Raw genomic sequence first — 17,052 nt, 5'->3', positions numbered from 1 at the left:
TGACTCCTGTAATCAAGCATTTTACTAGGAGTTATTATTGCATATCCCAGTGTCTCTGAGTTGCCTAAACTTTCACTCTTGGAATTACCAGGTCAGTAGAGCACAAGCCAAAATCAGAGGTGCACAAAAGATAATTTAAAAATCAGAGTAATATGTACCTTTGTCTCCTTTCTTTGGGTCTCTGTTAGCTCAGTGAACTCCTGTATAGGGAAAAGGTTCATGTAAGACTTCTGTAGTTTTTATGACTTCCATCTCTGGCAGATCTGTCTGATTTCAACCTTCTTTGTAACTGTGCAGCACAATTCAAATCTATTCTGGAGCCATGCTCAAAGCTGTTAACCTTTATATGAAAAACTAAAACATGTAAAACATCTTCAAGGACTTATGGGCCCAAAAAAGTGTGTGGTTTAGGATTTGACTCCTTGTTGTGAGGCTCAGTGAGCAGTGGAAGTGCAGGAGGAATGTGAGAGTGTGAAATGCTGCTCTGTGTGAAGCATTTCTGCTCCAGAAATGAGAGGAGGAGCATTTTGCTGGGAACAGGAGCAGAGGATGACTCTGGTTGTTACCCCAGAAGTTTTGGGGCTTGTCCCAGCTGATGCCTGAGAACAGGTTTGCAAGTCACAAAGGGCAGTACCAGGAGCTGGGAATGTCAGAGTTGTTTTGTTTGCAAGTTCTTCACTGTGACAAAGGAGTGCTTCAGTTTCATCAGCTCTTTACACTTGAGGCAGATTTACTGCATGGTTTTAGATCAGTATTTGCAGTGCAAAGTGTCAAATAATAAATCAGCTTAAACCACAACAGTCTCTATAGCAAGGGGTCCAAAGCAGAGCTGGATCTGCACTGCTCTGACCAGAGGTGAGTGGGAGAATGAGCTCAGAGGGAAGTCTTGTGAACTGCAGCAGTCCTCAGTGTATAACAAACCTGCTTGGATCCTGGGAAGAGTTTGCTGATCCCCTTCTGGACAGTTTGCTTTTATGAAGCAGCAAAGAAACAAAGAAGTACTGAAAGCTTATGAAGTACGTGACTGAAATGGGAACAAAAAGCCTTTTCCATCCTTCCTAGCCTGAAGTTAATGTGCATAAAAAGAGCAGCATTCCTTGGTCCTGAGAAGTGCTACCCATGCATGTCTGAACACCATGTTTCTTCTAGAACAGACAAATTGAATACCGAAAACTATTTTATTTAAAATATATCTCTATATATATTTCACTTTGCTGGCATTCTGAGGTATCCAGATGATGGTGCCAAAGCCAACAGACTGCAGCAAGTGTCTGTCATGGGCAAACTGTGTGGTAATAAGGGGTCCCTTCTATATCCCAGTTTCACACTCCTTCCTCTTATCCCAGCTCATGGATGCTTTCTGCATAGCTTGTCATTCATCAGTCAAGAAACCATTGGTTTTATTTTCTGAGCATGTCAGTGTACCAGGCTGTTACATTATGCAGAGGTCCAGAGGGTTCCAGTTCTGTCAGAGCTCTGCTGGTAATTTGGCAATAGCTCAGTGTTGCATCAATTTCTTCTTCCTTCTCTTTCCCTGTCTTTGGTTTGGCAGAGGAATGTGCCCTGTTCCTGGTGTTTCAGAGACTCTCCAGCTCGTGCCATGTCATGCATTAAAGCCAAAGCAGTGCTCAGGTAAAGCTTTTTACAGGCAGGAGAGGGACCTGAGTGGTTCCTGAGCTCTAAATGGCCTCGAGCCTGTTGTCACCAGGTTCAGAGCTTTGGAAGTAAAGATAACTTTTATTTAAAAGAAAAAAAAAAAAAAAAAAAAGAAGTTGCTAAGCATTCTGGCAGGGCTTATGTTTTTTCCACTCACTTCCTTTGATATACATGGATTTAGTGCCGACTTCCCTTTCCTGCCTGGGGCTGGGGCCTTTCCCCAGCAGCCCTGGGCTGGTGCCAGCAGGCCCTGGGCAGCCTCTGGCCCTGCCCCTGTGGGAAGGAGTGAAAGTGCTGCAGGGCTGGGGGCTGTCCCACCCTGCCAGGCTCCCTGAGCCCTGGCAGCTGCTTGGCAAATCCCCTGGTGCCTCTGGGCAGCAGATCAGGGACTGGACAATCTTGTCTTTGTGGTCTTGGAGTTTTCTCCAATCTTAATGATCCTGTGATCTCACCAATACCTTTTTTCTTTTTCGTGTAGTTCACCCCCCTTGCACTCTAAGCTGTGCCAGCAGTGTTTGTTTTCCTTCTGCAGCCCCCTGAAAGGTGTGTGCTCCCCTCTCCCAGCTCTTTGCCTTCGCTCTTTATTACAACTTCTATGGAAAATATTTTCCTTGGCAGAATATTTGCTGATCTTTACCCATCTTTCCCAGCACCTGAGTACACACAGTTAATTAAGACAGTGTTGTGAGGAGCACAGCTTGAGAGCTGATCTTCACCTGCTGCCTCTGATTCCCTGTGTGACCTCCAGCAGATTGGCTGGACCACAGCAGATCTTGGAGCTCACAGTGGGAATTGGTGGCACTGCAGATGGATAGGTTCACTGCTAAAAGGGGTTTTTTTCTTCCTGTATCTAAAATTTCATCTTTGAGATTGCAAGGAAAAAATGAACCCGAAGGGCGAAGTTTCTCTCAGGCAGAAGAGGTTAGAAAGAGGTGGCTGCTTTGTCAGGAGCTTCAGCAATAATCTTGTAGTATCTAGAACATCAGCAATAATCTTGTAGCATCTAGAACATCAACAATAATCTTGTAGCATCTAGAACATCAGCAATAATGTTGCAGCATCTAGAACATCAGCAATAATCTTGTAGCATCTAGAACATCAGCAATAATGTTGTATCTAGAACATCAACAATAATGTATCTAGAACACCAACAATAATGTTGTATCTAGAACATCAGCAATGATGTTGTATCTAGAACATCAGCAGTAATGTTGTATGTAGAACATCAGCAGTAATGTTGTATCTGAACATCAGCAGTAATGTTGTATCTAGAACATCAGCAGTAATGTTGTATGTAGAACATCAGCAGTAATCTTGTATCTGAACATCAGCAGTAATGTTACAGCATCTGGAACATCAGCTGGGTGTGCCTCAGGCAGTTTGGTGCTCTGGCTCAGTGCTGCTGTGGTGAGGGCAGTGTGGTGCTGGGCAGGGCGGGTGGCTGGGTGGGCAGCAGCAGCAGTGCTGTCCCTGTCCCTGTCCCTGAGTGCCCTGTCCCTGTCCCTGTGTGTCCCTGTCCCTGAGTTCCCTGTCCCTGTCCCTGAGTGCCCTGTCCCTGTGTGGCCCTGTCCCTGAGTGCCCTGTCCCTGTGTGTCCCTGAGTGCCTGTCCCTGTCCCTGTGTGTCCCTGTCCCTGTGTGTCCCTGTCCCTGTCCCTGAGTGCCCTGTCCCTGTCCCTGTGTGTCCTGTGTCCCTGTCCCTGAGTGCCTGTCCCTGTCCCTGAGTGCCCTGTGTCCCTGAGTTCCCTGTCCCTGTCCCTGAGTGCCCTGGCCCTGTCCCTGTGTGTCCCTGTCCCTGAGTGCCCTGTCCCTGAGTGCCCTGTCCCTGTCCCTGTCCCTGAGTGCCCTGTCCCTGTCCCTGTGTGTCCCTGTCCCTGTGTGTCCCTGTCCCTGTCCCTGTCCCTGTGTGTCCCTGTCCCTGTGTGTCCCTGTCCCTGTCCCTGTCCCTGTCCCTGTCCCTGTGTGTCCCTGTTCCTGTCCCTGTCCCTGAGTGCCCTGTCCCTGTCCCTGTGTGTCCCTGTCCCTGAGTGCCTGTCCCTGTCCCAGGCTCTCCCAGCTCTGGCCGCAGCTCTCCCCCGCCCGGCTACGTCCCCGAGCGGCAGCAGCGCATCGCGCGCCAGGGCTCCTACACCAGCATCCACAGCGAGGGCGAGTTCATCCCCGAGACCAGCGAGCAGTGCGTGAGTCCTGCCCCTCCCCTCCCTCTGCCTGCACCACCTCCTCTCCACAGAAAGCTGCTCCCTCCCTGCACTGCCCGAGGGCACAAAACACTTTGTATAGGTTTCCAGAGGATTGAGTTTCTAACCAATAAAAACTACAACTTACAAACTAACCAGTTATCTTAAAACTCTAAGTGAGAAAAGAACCAATTGACTTGTGAGTTTAAGAGCCAATAGAAATCCTAAGAGATAACGGGGTTTTCAATAAGGGAGGGGGGGTTTGTTTGAAGGAATTTCCTTTGTTCCATGGGATGGCATCCCAGGAGGATGCTTTAGGGAGTGTCACATCTTCTACAGGCAGCCTTACAGCAACCTGATGTAGTGAAAGGTGTCCCTGTCCTGGCAGGAAGTGCACTCTGCTGACCCTTAAAGTCCTTTCTGACCCAAACCATTCTGGGATTCTAAAAGTGCTGCTTTGTGCATTTAAACTCCTTCAGATTGTAACTGTGAGTTCAGAGCCTTTGTTGGGCTGCCAGAAGCAGTTCCCCGTTCTGGGCTTTGCCCCTCCACCTCTGACTGAGCAGTTTTGGAGCTGTCACACATGTGACAAGGCTTCCTATTACCAGGTTTGTGTGACCCTTTTGCTTTTGAAACTCTGCTCTCCATTCAAAAATGTGGGAAGTGAGGCCAAAGGACAACTTGCAGGTGGAGGCAGCAGCACCAGCAGGCTGTTCTGGAGCCAGTTGAGATCAAAATGCAGCACAAGGCTTCTAAAGCTTGCCTTTTTCACAGCAGAGTCCTTCAGCAACTAATGCACTGCCTCAAATTTTATATGAAGTAAAATTATTCCTGATTTCTGTGTGAGATGAAGGAAAATTGTCCATTTAAATGGGCTTAGACTCCCTTCTTGAGCTGGACATCCTGCAGGCAAGCAGCTGTGGGCTCTGCTCCTCTGGCACAGCTTCTCCTGCACCCTGGACTGCACTGATGGTGCTCTGTGGTTTCCTCTGTGTTGCAGATGTTGGACCCTCTAAGCAGTGCTGAAAACTCTGTGTCAGGAAGCTGCCAGTCCTTGGACAGGTGAGCAGCCAGGTACAAATGTACAAACTGGTGAGGACGTGTGTGCTCAGATGGAAATGCCAGTTGTACTTGCATAAAACTGGTTTCTGTCTTGTACATCTTCTTGGAGGGAAACAAGAACTCAATTCCTACCCATATCCCAGTGTATTCTCAAAGAGCATTAAGTATGTCTTAAGGCTGTGTTATTTTCTGACACAACCAGAAAGCTGCTGCTTCAGTAGCTTTATGTTACAAATACAAAATTCTAAAGCAAGCAGCCTGTGTGGAGCCACCCCTCTGAAAACATCTGGCAGCAGGGTATTTAAACCTCTTTTAGAGAAGTCTCTACTTGTCCATTTAAAAAACAAAATAACAAAAAATTACCCCAGACACCAGCAAAACTTATTCTTGCCTTCTTTCTGCCATAGCCCTTCTTTTCGGAAGTCACGGATGTCGAGGGCACAGAGCTTTCCTGACAACAGGCAGGAGTTCTCAGGTAGGGTTTGCTGCAGAGGTTTGGTCCTGCCATTCTCTGCTCTTGGCTGGCCACCCTCCCTGCTTGCTGGGATTGTAAATAAATGTAATAAATACCAGATAATATAATATAATTGTAATAAATACCAGGTCTGGGGATATGCTGATGGAAAAGCCATGAAGTTAATTTACCTCCTCTTCCTAAAAACCTGCTGTTACAGGAAAATTCTGTCGTTAGAAGTTGCATTTTTTGAAGGATCCTCACTCTTGTCTTTGCTTCTGGTGGCAGAGCGTGAGAATCAGATCCAGGACAAGGCGGGCAAGGGTGGGACGTACCCGCGGCGCTACAACGTGTCGGTGCAGCACAAGGACTACAGTGATGGTGAGCTGGGCTCAGAGCTCCTTTCCAGCCTGGGAAGGGCAGGAGAGGCCATGGCAGCCTCTGCACTGTGGGACTGACTCCTGTCTGGAGTGCCCTGGTCGCAGCACTCAGTGCTGCTGTGCGTGGTGCCTCATTTGCATGGAAACCAATGGTTGCTGTTTGTAATTCCTTGTTTGCTTTGTCCTTTCTGGGGTAATCCAGGCTGGGTAGGGGGATTGTGGACATAGTTGTTGGACTCTGCCCTATATAAGTAGTTTCCTAGCACAGAGATTTGTTATGCTTTGCTAATTTGCATTGCAGGCTTGCTTCTGGATCTTTTAAATATAGCAGGGACTTAAAGAATTACATCTCTGCTCATCAGATGGCTTTATGCAAATTAATCTCTTAAATTTCATGAGGTGCAAGTTGGCGCAATCTTTGTTTATGGATTTTATTTGCAAGTCCAGGCACGTTATCTAGAAAGTGATTTTTTAACAAAACTCAGAGCTTGTGCTCAGAGCCTGCAAAGCAGATTTTTCCTTTGGAAGGTAAGTTTAGATCCCACAGCACTGAGGGCATTACAAAGTGTTCTCTGCCTTCTGCTTTGGGAATGATCCAGAGCTGTACTGAGCTCAGACAGCACCAGCCCTGAGCTGTTGCATTTTTACATCTCGTCTGCTTGGCAGCAGATTCTGCTCCATGGGAACAGAGCAGAACACGGGATGGATTTCTGTCCCTTTCCCTGCTGCTCAGCCCCCAGCCATCCCTTCCACTGGAATCATTTCCTGAAGCCATTGCATCCCCCCAGGGCGGAGGACGTTTCCACGGATCCGCCGCCACCAGGGCAACCTGTTCACGCTGGTGCCTTCGAGCCGATCCCTGAGCAGCAACGGGGAGAGCCTGGGGCTGGCACTGCAGTGCCTGGAGCCGCGCGGGCGCCTGCGCAGCGCCGACAGCGAGAGCGCCCTGCCCGTGCAGGAGAGGAGCCTGCCCACCAAGTGTAGGCTGGGAATGGTGTCCCTGGGGATGGGAAATGTCCCTGGGGATGGGAAATGTCCCAGGGAATGGGAATGGTGTCCCTGGGGCTGGCACTGCAGTGCCTGGAGCCGCGCGGGCGCCTGCGCAGCGCCGACAGCGAGAGCGCCCTGCCCGTGCAGGAGAGGAGCCTGCCCACCAAGTGTAGGCTGGGAATGGTGTCCCTGGGCTGGGAATGATACCCGTGGGGATGGGAAATGTCCCAGGGAATGGGAATGGTGTCCCTGGGGCTGGCACTGCAGTGCCTGGAGCCGCGCGGGCGCCTGCGCAGCGCCGACAGCGAGAGCGCCCTGCCCGTGCAGGAGAGGAGCCTGCCCACCAAGTGTAGGCTGGGAATGGTGTCCCTGGGCTGGGAATGATACCCGTGGGGATGGGAAATGTCCCAGGGAATGGGAATGGTGTCCCTGGGGCTGGCACTGCAGTGCCTGGAGCCGCGCGGGCGCCTGCGCAGCGCCGACAGCGAGAGCGCCCTGCCCGTGCAGGAGAGGAGCCTGCCCACCAAGTGTAGGCTGGGAATGGTGTCCCTAGGGATGGGAAATGTCCCTGGGGATGGGAAATGTCCCAGGGAATGGGAATGGTGTCCCTGGGGCTGGCACTGCAGTGCCTGGAGCCGCGCGGGCGCCTGCGCAGCGCCGACAGCGAGAGCGCCCTGCCCGTGCAGGAGAGGAGCCTGCCCACCAAGTGTAGGCTGGGAATGGTGTCCCTGGGATGGGAATGATACCTGTGGGGATGGGAAATGTCCCAGGGAATGGGAATAATGTCCCCTGGGGATGGGAAATGTCCCCTGGGGATGGGAAATGTCCCTGGGAATGGTGTCACTGGGGCTGGCACTGCAGTGCCTGGAGCCGGCCCTTCCTCATCTGATGCATGTGAAAGCTACAGATCAAGGGTTGGAAGCTGCTATTAGTTGCTCCATCATCTCTTAAGGTAGTGATTTTGTAGAATCCACCTGCTGGTGGAATGAAATTTCACCGACCCCATAGAATAACTGGTCTGTAAAAGACGTGCAGAGTGTTTTGTGGTGTCATTAATGGGGCACAGCCAGCAGAGGCTGAGGGTCTGGATTGGGTCTGTGCCAGGAACTCCTCTGCAGACTGGGCGCTGCAGCCCCAGCGGGGTGGGCTGGTCCCTGGGATGCCAGCCCTGTTGGCAGCAGGGTTTTGTCTCGCAGCCCCCAGTGCTCCCATGAACTGGCGCCGGGGGAAGCTGCTGGGCCAGGGCGCCTTCGGCCGCGTCTACCTGTGCTACGACGTGGACACGGGCCGGGAGCTGGCGGCCAAGCAGGTGCAGTTCGACCCCGAGAGCCCCGAGACCAGCAAGGTAACCCCCCCAGCCCTCAGCCCTGCATGGCTCTGTGTCCTGGGGAGCTGCACCCTGTTCAGTTTGTGCTAAGGCTTCATGTCGAGAAGAATAGGAGTCGTTTCAAAATGACTTTTCTGTGTTATTCACTTCGGCCTGAAACTAAAATCCATTTTCTGGCTTCAATCTTGGCTCTGCTTTCTCAGCTTTTTGGGTTTTTGCCAGGTTGCTTGAGGAATACTAGACTGCCCTGTGTTCCTGGTTAGACATGGATGTGAATGAAACCATACCCAGCAAGAGTAGAGTTGGTTTTTTGGTTTTTTTTTGAACAAGAAAAGCTGCTTGCACATGCAAAACCCACTTCTGGTTTTATATGGTACACCCTGTATCAAGTGCATTAATTACCAATCTTCACTCCAGAATTCTTCATGTCCTTAGAATCAAATTGAGCTGTGGGGTGTAAATTAATCAAAAAGAGTGATGTGACAATGCTTTAGAGACCGTGGAGATGGGATGGGCACCTTGAAATTATGGGACAGCTCTCAGCTCCCTGCACAGGGGATGAGGCTGGAATGGCTTTTGGGTTCTTTGGTAGTGTTTTAACAATGAACCAGTTTCCCAATTCTGAACAAATTCACTTTCAGCTCAAATAACTGATCCATGAAGATTTAATTATTCTGATTTTATATGGGATAGTGGTGCCAAAATATGTCCTAAATTGGGAAGTCCTACTATGTCTGTGTTGTAAATCAGACAGTAACTCTGAGCCAAGGAGGAACAGGCTGAAATATATTTTGAAATCACTGAAACTCCAAACCTTAAACTATTATTTGGTCTGATTAAGCAGCCTTCTCTGGTTCCATATGTCCCTACAATATCCAGGTTCTTGCTCTAAGCTTCTGCATCCTCTCCCAGAGTGAGAGAGCTGAACCTGATAACCTTCCCATGGCAGGGCTGGAAAGAGTTAAATGGGACTAATTTTGGGAGAAAACATTATTCTTTTTTCCATAAATCCTCATGCTTCAGTACCTTTGATGTTCCTCCTGTTCAATCCCTGGATTCAGCAAGAACCTGATACTTTTTCTGAGCAGCAGACAATCTGTGATTCCATCTGAAATTGCTGGATAACCACTTTGCCCTGTGATACCCTGGTGCCTGTGGCAAGAGAAGAGCAAAGGATCAGTTTCATGTGCAGAACTGGGATTCTTTGCAGTAAACAGGAGAGGAATCTGTTTGTAGGGTTTATCCAGGAAATCATCAGTGTGAATCACAACAGGACAGGGTGACAGAAGCTCAGCAACTCTCAGCACCTCCTGTTTTGCTCTCCAGTGGGTTGAAGTTCCAGTTTTTCATAATTACACTCCCTGCCCTCAGCTTAATGAGAAAGTGAGGTTCTACCTGTGTTGTGGGTGGAGAACCCTTTTGGCCAGCCAGGGTAAATCTTTGCAGAGTCAAGGCAAGAAACAAGATTTTTGTGGTACTGAACCCATGTATGAAGCTGCCTGGTAACATTTGCCATTTCCAAGAAGCAGATAAAGCCTTGTCATGGATTACACTTCTCAGTGTAGCAGTGTTCTCATCCTGCCAGGGACATGACCAATTTATTGTTTTTTATACTTATTACATATTTCCTTGGGCTGCAGTATTATTTTCTGGTTCACCCATAGGAAGTGAGTGCCCTGGAGTGTGAAATCCAGCTGCTGAAGAACCTGCAGCACGACCGCATCGTGCAGTACTACGGCTGCCTGAGGGACCGAGCAGAGAAGACCTTGACCATCTTCATGGAGTACATGCCAGGGGTGAGGGAGCCAGCAGGGACCAGGAGGGAGCTTTGTTAGCTGCTTGATTGGTTGCTGTCATCCCCCTGACTGTGTCATCCACCTCAGACCCTCCTAGGGCTGTGCCTTCTCACACTGGCTCATATGCCACCACTTTAATTGTATTTATGCCCAAATAACTCCTGTGGTTTTTTCCCTGTCTTGTACTTGAAATGCATTCTCTGTAACAGTCACTAAAGCCAGTCTAAATTTGTTCTGCCAAAGTACCTCAAAGGACTTGGGCTCACATGTAAATCCTGGTAACTGAATTACCAGAATCACGGTACAGCAAGTGAGGCTAAAACACTCTCCAAAAAGAGAGGCTTTTGACCCAGATCAGTCTGCTGAGCTGTTTTATTGCTTGTCTTCACAACCAGTTGTACCAGCAGACAGAACCTCCTTCAGCTGTTTTTGCCATGAAGCCTGTCCTTGCTGTTGTTCAAAGGTTCCTTGGGGCAGGGTGCTCAGAGCAGCTGAGACCCCTTGGGTGCAGAGCTTGTGGCTGTGGGAGTGGGATGGGCAGTGGAGGTGAGAGCTGTGCCAGCCCTTGGGCATGCTGTGTGTGTGTTTGGCAGGGCTCAGGCAGGCTGTGTGTGTGTTTGGCAGGGCTCAGGCAGGCTGTGTGTGTGTTTGGCAGGGCTCAGGCAGGCTGTGTGTGTGTTTGGCAGGGCTCAGGCAGGCTGTGTGTGTGTTTGGCAGGGCTCAGGCAGGCTGTGTGTGTGTTTGGCAGGGCTCAGGCATGCTGTGTGTGTATTTGGCAGGGCTCAGGCAGGCTGTGTGTGTTTGGCAGGGCTCAGGCAGGCTGTGTGTGTTTGGCAGGGCTCAGGCAGGCTGTGTGTGTGTTTGGCAGGGCTCAGGCTGTGTGTGTGTTTGGCAGGGCTCAGGCAGGCTGTGTGTGTGTTTGGCAGGGCTCAGGCAGGCTGTGTGTGTGTGTTTGACAGGGCTCAGGCAGGCTGTGTGTGTTTGGCAGGGCTCAGGCAGGCTGTGTGTGTGTTTGGCAGGGCTCAGGCATGCTGTGTGTGTTTGGCAGGGCTCAGGCAGGCTGTGTGTGTGTTTGACAGGGCTCAGGCATGCTGTGTGTGTGTGGCAGGGCTCAGGCAGGCTGTGTGTGTTTGGCAGGGCTCAGGCAGGCTGTGTGTGTTTGGCAGGGCTCAGGCATGCTGTGTGTGTTTGGCAGGGCTCAGGCTGTGTGTGTGTTTGGCAGGGCTCAGGCAGGCTGTGTGTGTGTTTGGCAGGGCTCAGGCAGGCTGTGTGTGTGTTTGGCAGGGCTCAGGCAGGCTGTGTGTGTTTGACAGGGCTCAGGCTGTGTGTGTGTTTGGCAGGGCTCAGGCATGCTGTGTGTGTTTGGCAGGGCTCAGGCAGGCTGTGTGTGTTTGGCAGGGCTCAGGCAGGCTGTGTGTGTGTTTGGCATGGCTCAGGCAGGCTGTGTGTGTGTTTGGCAGGGCTCAGGCAGGCTGTGTGTGTTTTGGCAGGGCTCAGGCAGGCTGTGTGTGTGTTGGCAGGGCTCAGGCAGGCTGTGTGTGTGTTTGGCAGGGCTCAGGCAGGCTGTGTGTGTGTTTGGCAGGGCTCAGGCAGGCTGTGTGTGTTTGGCAGGGCTCAGGCAGGCTGTGTGTGTGTTTGGCAGGGCTCAGGCTGTGTGTGTGTTTGGCAGGGCTCAGGCAGGCTGTGTGTGTGTTTGACAGGGCTCAGGCTGTGTGTGTGTTTGGCAGGGCTCAGGCTGTGTGTGTGTTTGGCAGGGCTCAGGCATGCTGTGTGTGTTTGGCAGGGCTCAGGCTGTGTGTGTGTTTGGCAGGGCTCAGGGATGCTGTGTGTGTTTGGCAGGGCTCAGGGATGCTGTGTGTTTTTGGCAGGGCTCAGGCAGGCTGTGTGTGTGTGTTTTTGAAGGGCTCAGGCATGCTGTGTGTGTGTTTGGCAGGGCTCAGGCAGGCTGTGTGTGTGTTTGGCAGGGCTCAGGCTGTGTGTGTGTTTGGCAGGGCTCAGGCATGCTGTGTGTGTGTTTGGCAGGGCTCAGGCAGGCTGTGTGTGTGTTTGGCAGGGCTCAGGGATGCTGTGTGTGTTTGGCAGGGCTCAGGCATGCTGTGTGTATTTGACATAGCTCAGGCATGCTGTGTGTGTGTTTGGCAGGGCTCAGGCAGGCTGTGTGTGTGTTTGGCAGGGCTCAGGCAGGCTGTGTGTGTTTGGCAGGGCTCAGGCAGGCTGTGTGTGTGTTTTTGAAGGGCTCAGGCAGGCTGTGTGTGTGTTTGGCAGGGCTCAGGCTGTGTGTGTGTTTGGCAGGGCTCAGGGATGCTGTGTGTGTTTGGCAGGGCTCAGGCAGGCTGTGTGTATTTGACAGGGCTCAGGCAGGCTGTGTGTGTGTTTGGCAGGGCTCAGGCATGCTGTGTGTGTTTGGCAGGGCTCAGGCAGGCTGTGTGTGTTTGGCAGGGCTCAGGCATGCTGTGTGTGTGTTTGGCAGGGCTCAGGCAGGCTGTGTGTGTGTTTGGCAGGGCTCAGGCATGCTGTGTGTGTGTTTGGCAGGGCTCAGGCAGGCTGTGTGTGTGTTTGGCAGGGCTCAGGCAGGCTGTGTGTGTTTGGCAGGGCTCAGGCAGGCTGTGTGTGTGTTTGGCAGGGCTCAGGCATGCTGTGTGTGTTTGGCAGGGCTCAGGCAGGCTGTGTGTGTGTTTGGCAGGGCTCAGGCATGCTGTGTGTGTTTGGCAGGGCTCAGGCAGGCTGTGTGTGTATTTGACAGGGCTCAGGCAGGCTGTGTGTGTGTTTGGCAGGGCTCAGGCTGTGTGTGTGTTTGGCAGGGCTCAGGCAGGCTGTGTGTGTGTTTGGCAGGGCTCAGGCAGGCTGTGTGTATTTGGCAGGGCTCAGGCAGGCTGTGTGTGTGTTTGGCAGGGCTCAGGCATGCTGTGTGTGTGTTTGGCAGGGCTCAGGCAGGCTGTGTGTGTGTTTGACAGGGCTCAGGCAGGCTGTGTGTGTGTGGCAGGGCTCAGGCAGGCTGTGTGTGTGTTTGGCAGGGCTCAGGCATGCTGTGTGTGTTTGGCAGGGCTCAGGCAGGCTGTGTGTGTGTTTGGCAGGGCTCAGGCATGCTGTGTGTGTTTGGCAGGGCTCAGGCAGGCTGTGTGTGTATTTGACAGGGCTCAGGCAGGCTGTGTGTGTGTTTGGCAGGGCTCAGGCTGTGTGTGTGTTTGGCAGGGCTCAGGCAGGCTGTGTGTGTGTTTGGCAGGGCTCAGGCAGGCTGTGTGTATTTGGCAGGGCTCAGGCAGGCTGTGTGTGTGTTTGGCAGGGCTCAGGCTGTGTGTGTGTTTGGCAGGGCTCAGGCATGCTGTGTGTGTTTGGCAGGGCTCAGGCAGGCTGTGTGTGTTTGGCAGGGCTCAGTCATGCTGTGTGTGTATTTGGCAGGGCTCAGGCAGGCTGTGTGTGTGTTTGGCAGGGCTCAGTGAAGGACCAGCTGAAGGCCTACGGGGCGCTGACCGAGAAGGTGACGCGCAGATACACGCGGCAGATCCTGGAGGGCGTCTCCTACCTGCACAGCAACATGATCGTGCACAGGGACATCAAGGGTGAGAGCAGGGCCTGCCAGGGCAGGGGGCCAGCTCCAGGACTCTCACTTTGGGAGCACAATGGGATGGACACACGCCACATAATGGCAGCAGTGCGTTCTTCATCTCGTTGCAGCTCTGGAGGAAGAGTTGGTTTTGGTGTCTAAACCTCAGTTTGTGTCCACATTAAAGCTGAGCTCTAAAGTTTGCTTTTTCCCTGGTGCTTTGTGTTCAGGACCTCTGACCAAGTAAAGTGGAGATTGACTTGTTTATTGTAGGAGTTCAAAGTGGTTTAATTAGCTACATCTGTTACCCAGCTGACCAGAAAGCAGTGCTTGCACTCACCAAAGCAGCATCCCAGTAAAATCCTTCTCTACACAGCTCTGTTCTCTCTCAGTCCTTGGCCTGGGGGCCCTGCTAGGCTGGCTGAGCTGTTTACAGGCACTGTAACAATGCTGCTGCTGACTCAGCTCTCATTTCCCTCCCCCCTTCACTTCCTTGCACTTTTCCCTGAAGTTTTTCCCATTTACAGCCATTAGCAATTGGCTTGTCTACAGCCTGAATTAGAGCAATGGTGTTTAGCAGGTCACCTGAGGCTCAGTGGGGAAGGAGCCATACCATGAGCACGGGTATTTGGGGTGGGATGTCCTTCTGCAGTCTGCAGATCCAACAGCTGGACCACATGAAAACATCTGTCTTGGTTTTGTGCCTCTGTCCAGGTGCCAACATCCTGCGTGACTCTGCTGGGAACGTGAAGCTGGGGGACTTTGGGGCCAGCAAGAGGCTGCAGACCATCTGCATGTCAGGGACAGGGATCCGCTCGGTCACGGGCACCCCGTACTGGATGAGCCCCGAGGTGATCAGCGGGGAAGGCTACGGCAGGAAGGCAGACGTGTGGTGAGCCTTGCATGTCCCCAGGGCTCTGCCAGCCCAGACACACCCCTGGGTGCCCAGAGAGCCAGCAGAGACACCTGAGTACCCAGAGAGCCAGCAGAGACACACCCCTGGGTACCCAGAGAGCCAGCAGAGACACCTTGTGCCACCTGGGTGCCCAGAGAGCCAGCAGAGACACCTTGTGCCACCTGGGTGCCCAGAGAGCCAGTAGAGACACACCCCTGGGTACCCAGAGAGCCAGCAGAGACACCTTGTGCCACCTGGGTGCCCAGAGAGCCAGTAGAGACACACCCCTGGGTGCCCAGAGAGCCAGCACAGACACACCCCTGGGTGCCCAGAGAGGCAGTAGAGACACCTTGTGCCACCTGGGTGCCCAGAGAGCCAGCAGAGACACACACACCTGGGTGCCCAGAGAGCCAGCACAGACACACACACCTGGGTGCCCAGAGAGCCAGCACAGACACACACACCTGGGTGCCCAGAGAGCCAGCACAGACACACACACCTGGGTGCCCAGAGAGCCAGCACAGACACACACACCTGGGTGCCCAGAGAGCCAGCACAGACACCTTGTGCCACCTGGGTGCCCAGAGAGCCAGCACAGACATCTTGTGCCACCTGAGTACCCAGAGAGCCAGCCCAGACACACCCCTGGGTGCCCAGAGAGCCAGCACAGACACCTTGTGCCACCTGAGTACCCAGAGAGCCAGCACAGACACACACCTGGGTACCCAGAGAGCCAGTAGAGACACACACCTGGGTGCCCAGAGAGCCAGCACAGACACACACACCTGGGTACCCAGAGTGCCAGCACAGACACACACCTGGGTGCCCAGAGAGCCACCAGAGACACACACCTGAGTGCCCAGAGAGCCAGCCCAGACACACCCCTGGGTGCCCAGAGAGTCAGCAGAGACACACACACCTGAGTGCCCAGAGAGCCAGCACAGACACACACCTGAGTGCCCAGAGAGCCAGCACAGACACACACACCTGGGTACCCAGAGAGCCAGCACAGACACACCCCTGGGTGCCCAGAGAGCCACCAGAGACATCTTGTGTCACCTGAATGCCCAGAGTGCCCAGCAGAGACACCCTGTGCCACCTGGCACACAGAGTGCCCAGCCCAGACACCTTGTGCCCCCTGGGTATCCAAACCTCACAGAGCTCTGCCCAGCAGAGACAGCTTGTGCCACCTGGGTACCCAAACTACCCAGCACAGACACTTTGTGCCACTTGGGACCCAGAGTGCCCAGCAGAAACACCTTGTTCCACCTGGGTACCCAAACTGCACACAGCACTGCCCAGCACAGACACCTGAGTGCCCAGAGTGCCCAGCAGAGACACCCTGTGCCACCTGGTACACAGAGTGCCCAGCACAGACACCTTCTGCCCCCTGGGTATTCACTCACATCTGCTTGGGGTGGAAGGTTGAAGGAGAAATGAAGTCTCTGGTTTGAACTCAAGACGTGTTCTGCAGGCTGTGCTTTGCAGTGTTAGTGCCCAACAACTCACTCAGCTTTTCAGGAGCAGTTTTAGTTTTTCAGGAGCAGTTTCCACTCATTCCTCCCTCAAACTGATAGCTGGATTTTTGCTTTGTGGCTGATGCAATGTTTCCATCCTTCTCATGCTCTCAGGCACTTGGTGGAATTCTTGGGGTGTCCTCTGTAGGGCCAGGAACTGGGATGATGATCCTTGTGGGTCCATTCCAACACAGGAGATTCTGTGATTCTGTCACATCCCTTAGAATAGCAGCTGAAGGTTCTTTAGGGAGAGCCCATTCATTTAGATAGGAAATGAGTTATGATTAAAATGTGCTGGAAATTAATAGAACTTTAGCCTTAAAGGAAAGATGCCCAGACCTAGAATAACAGAAAAGATCCAGGTCAGATCAGAGATGATCTGCATGAATGGAAACTGTAGCTGTGCTATTATTGGCATAGCCAAGGAGCAGCCTCTGTCAAAAGAGCAAAATGGTCCTGTGCCAAAATGTTAGTTTTTGGGGGCCTTAAAAAGGTGAGATTATAAAACTTAAGTAAACAAGAGGGACAAAAGGTCTGGTTGTGCCTCCACAGTGAAGCAGGGCCTGTTTCCTTACAGGCAGTGACTGGGAACTGCTGAAACTTGTCTTGTCTGCAAAGAGTTAAATCCTACAGATTGTCCCAGGTGGGAATCTTGGGGGGAGAGTGGAGCACGTGCCCCTCCCCCTGGGCTGGTGCAGTTGTGGATTTCCTCTTGGTGCTGACATTGGTCCATTCCCACTGGCCAGGCTCCAGTTCCTACAATCCCAATCATTATTTGGGGGGTCAGAATTTTCCAGTGCAGTCCCAGGGTGGATGTGTATGGCCCAGAAACGTAACAAATCCATCCACCTGGCTCTGTGCCACTGCTGCAGGCCCCTCTCCAGTTTTCTTTTTCCTAAATAGCAGAATATGTGAGCTATTTGTTATTGCTGGAGTGACTTGACATGAAAAACATTCCTGCTGTTTGCTGAATATCTTAAAGAAACCGGATCTGCTTCAACAGTATAAATCAGTCTAAACAATAATATATCCCTGCTTGCTTTTGTGCAAACCCCCAGCACTTCAGCACACATGGTTTGCATTTGCTGTACTCTCTTCTAGTAAGTCTGAGATGGCTGGAAAACTGTAAAATTTTCACGTTGGGTTTTAAACCTTGTTGAGAAATCAGTTCTTGCATATTCTCTGCATTTAATTCCTTCCTTGTCTTGGCAGCTGATGCAAGTCTGCCTCTCAACATGTCATTTGCTTGCATTTCA

At 52.2% G+C, this 17,052-nt stretch overlaps 1 protein-coding gene across 2 annotated transcripts in view; it reads left to right on the top strand.

The window, feature by feature from the left end:
- Window positions 1-17,052, top strand: part of MAP3K3 (mitogen-activated protein kinase kinase kinase 3) — a 108,223-nt gene that overhangs the window by 17,698 nt on the left and 73,473 nt on the right. Inside the window, exons 9-18 of one of the 2 annotated variants that reach the window (XM_079327578.1) lie at window positions 3,701-3,834; window positions 4,832-4,893; window positions 5,301-5,368; window positions 5,636-5,728; window positions 6,516-6,676; window positions 7,225-7,246; window positions 7,914-8,062; window positions 9,709-9,840; window positions 13,271-13,400; window positions 14,099-14,235. In XM_079327578.1, the coding sequence (XP_079183704.1) occupies window positions 3,701-3,834; window positions 4,832-4,893; window positions 5,301-5,368; window positions 5,636-5,728; window positions 6,516-6,676; window positions 7,225-7,246; window positions 7,914-8,062; window positions 9,709-9,840; window positions 13,271-13,400; window positions 14,099-14,235 (1,088 nt within the window). Of the gene's footprint in view, window positions 1-3,700; window positions 3,835-4,831; window positions 4,894-5,300; window positions 5,369-5,635; window positions 5,729-6,515; window positions 6,708-7,224; window positions 7,247-7,913; window positions 8,063-9,708; window positions 9,841-13,270; window positions 13,401-14,098; window positions 14,277-17,052 lie in introns of both variants that reach the window. The other variant, XM_079327579.1, reaches the window with a different exon arrangement.

This window comes from Erithacus rubecula, assembly GCF_903797595.1.
Source record: "Erithacus rubecula genome assembly, chromosome: 27".
Lineage (NCBI taxonomy): Eukaryota > Metazoa > Chordata > Aves > Passeriformes > Muscicapidae > Erithacus > Erithacus rubecula.
Note: the sequence above shows the minus strand (reverse complement) of the source record. Positions and strands in the feature narration are given on the sequence as shown.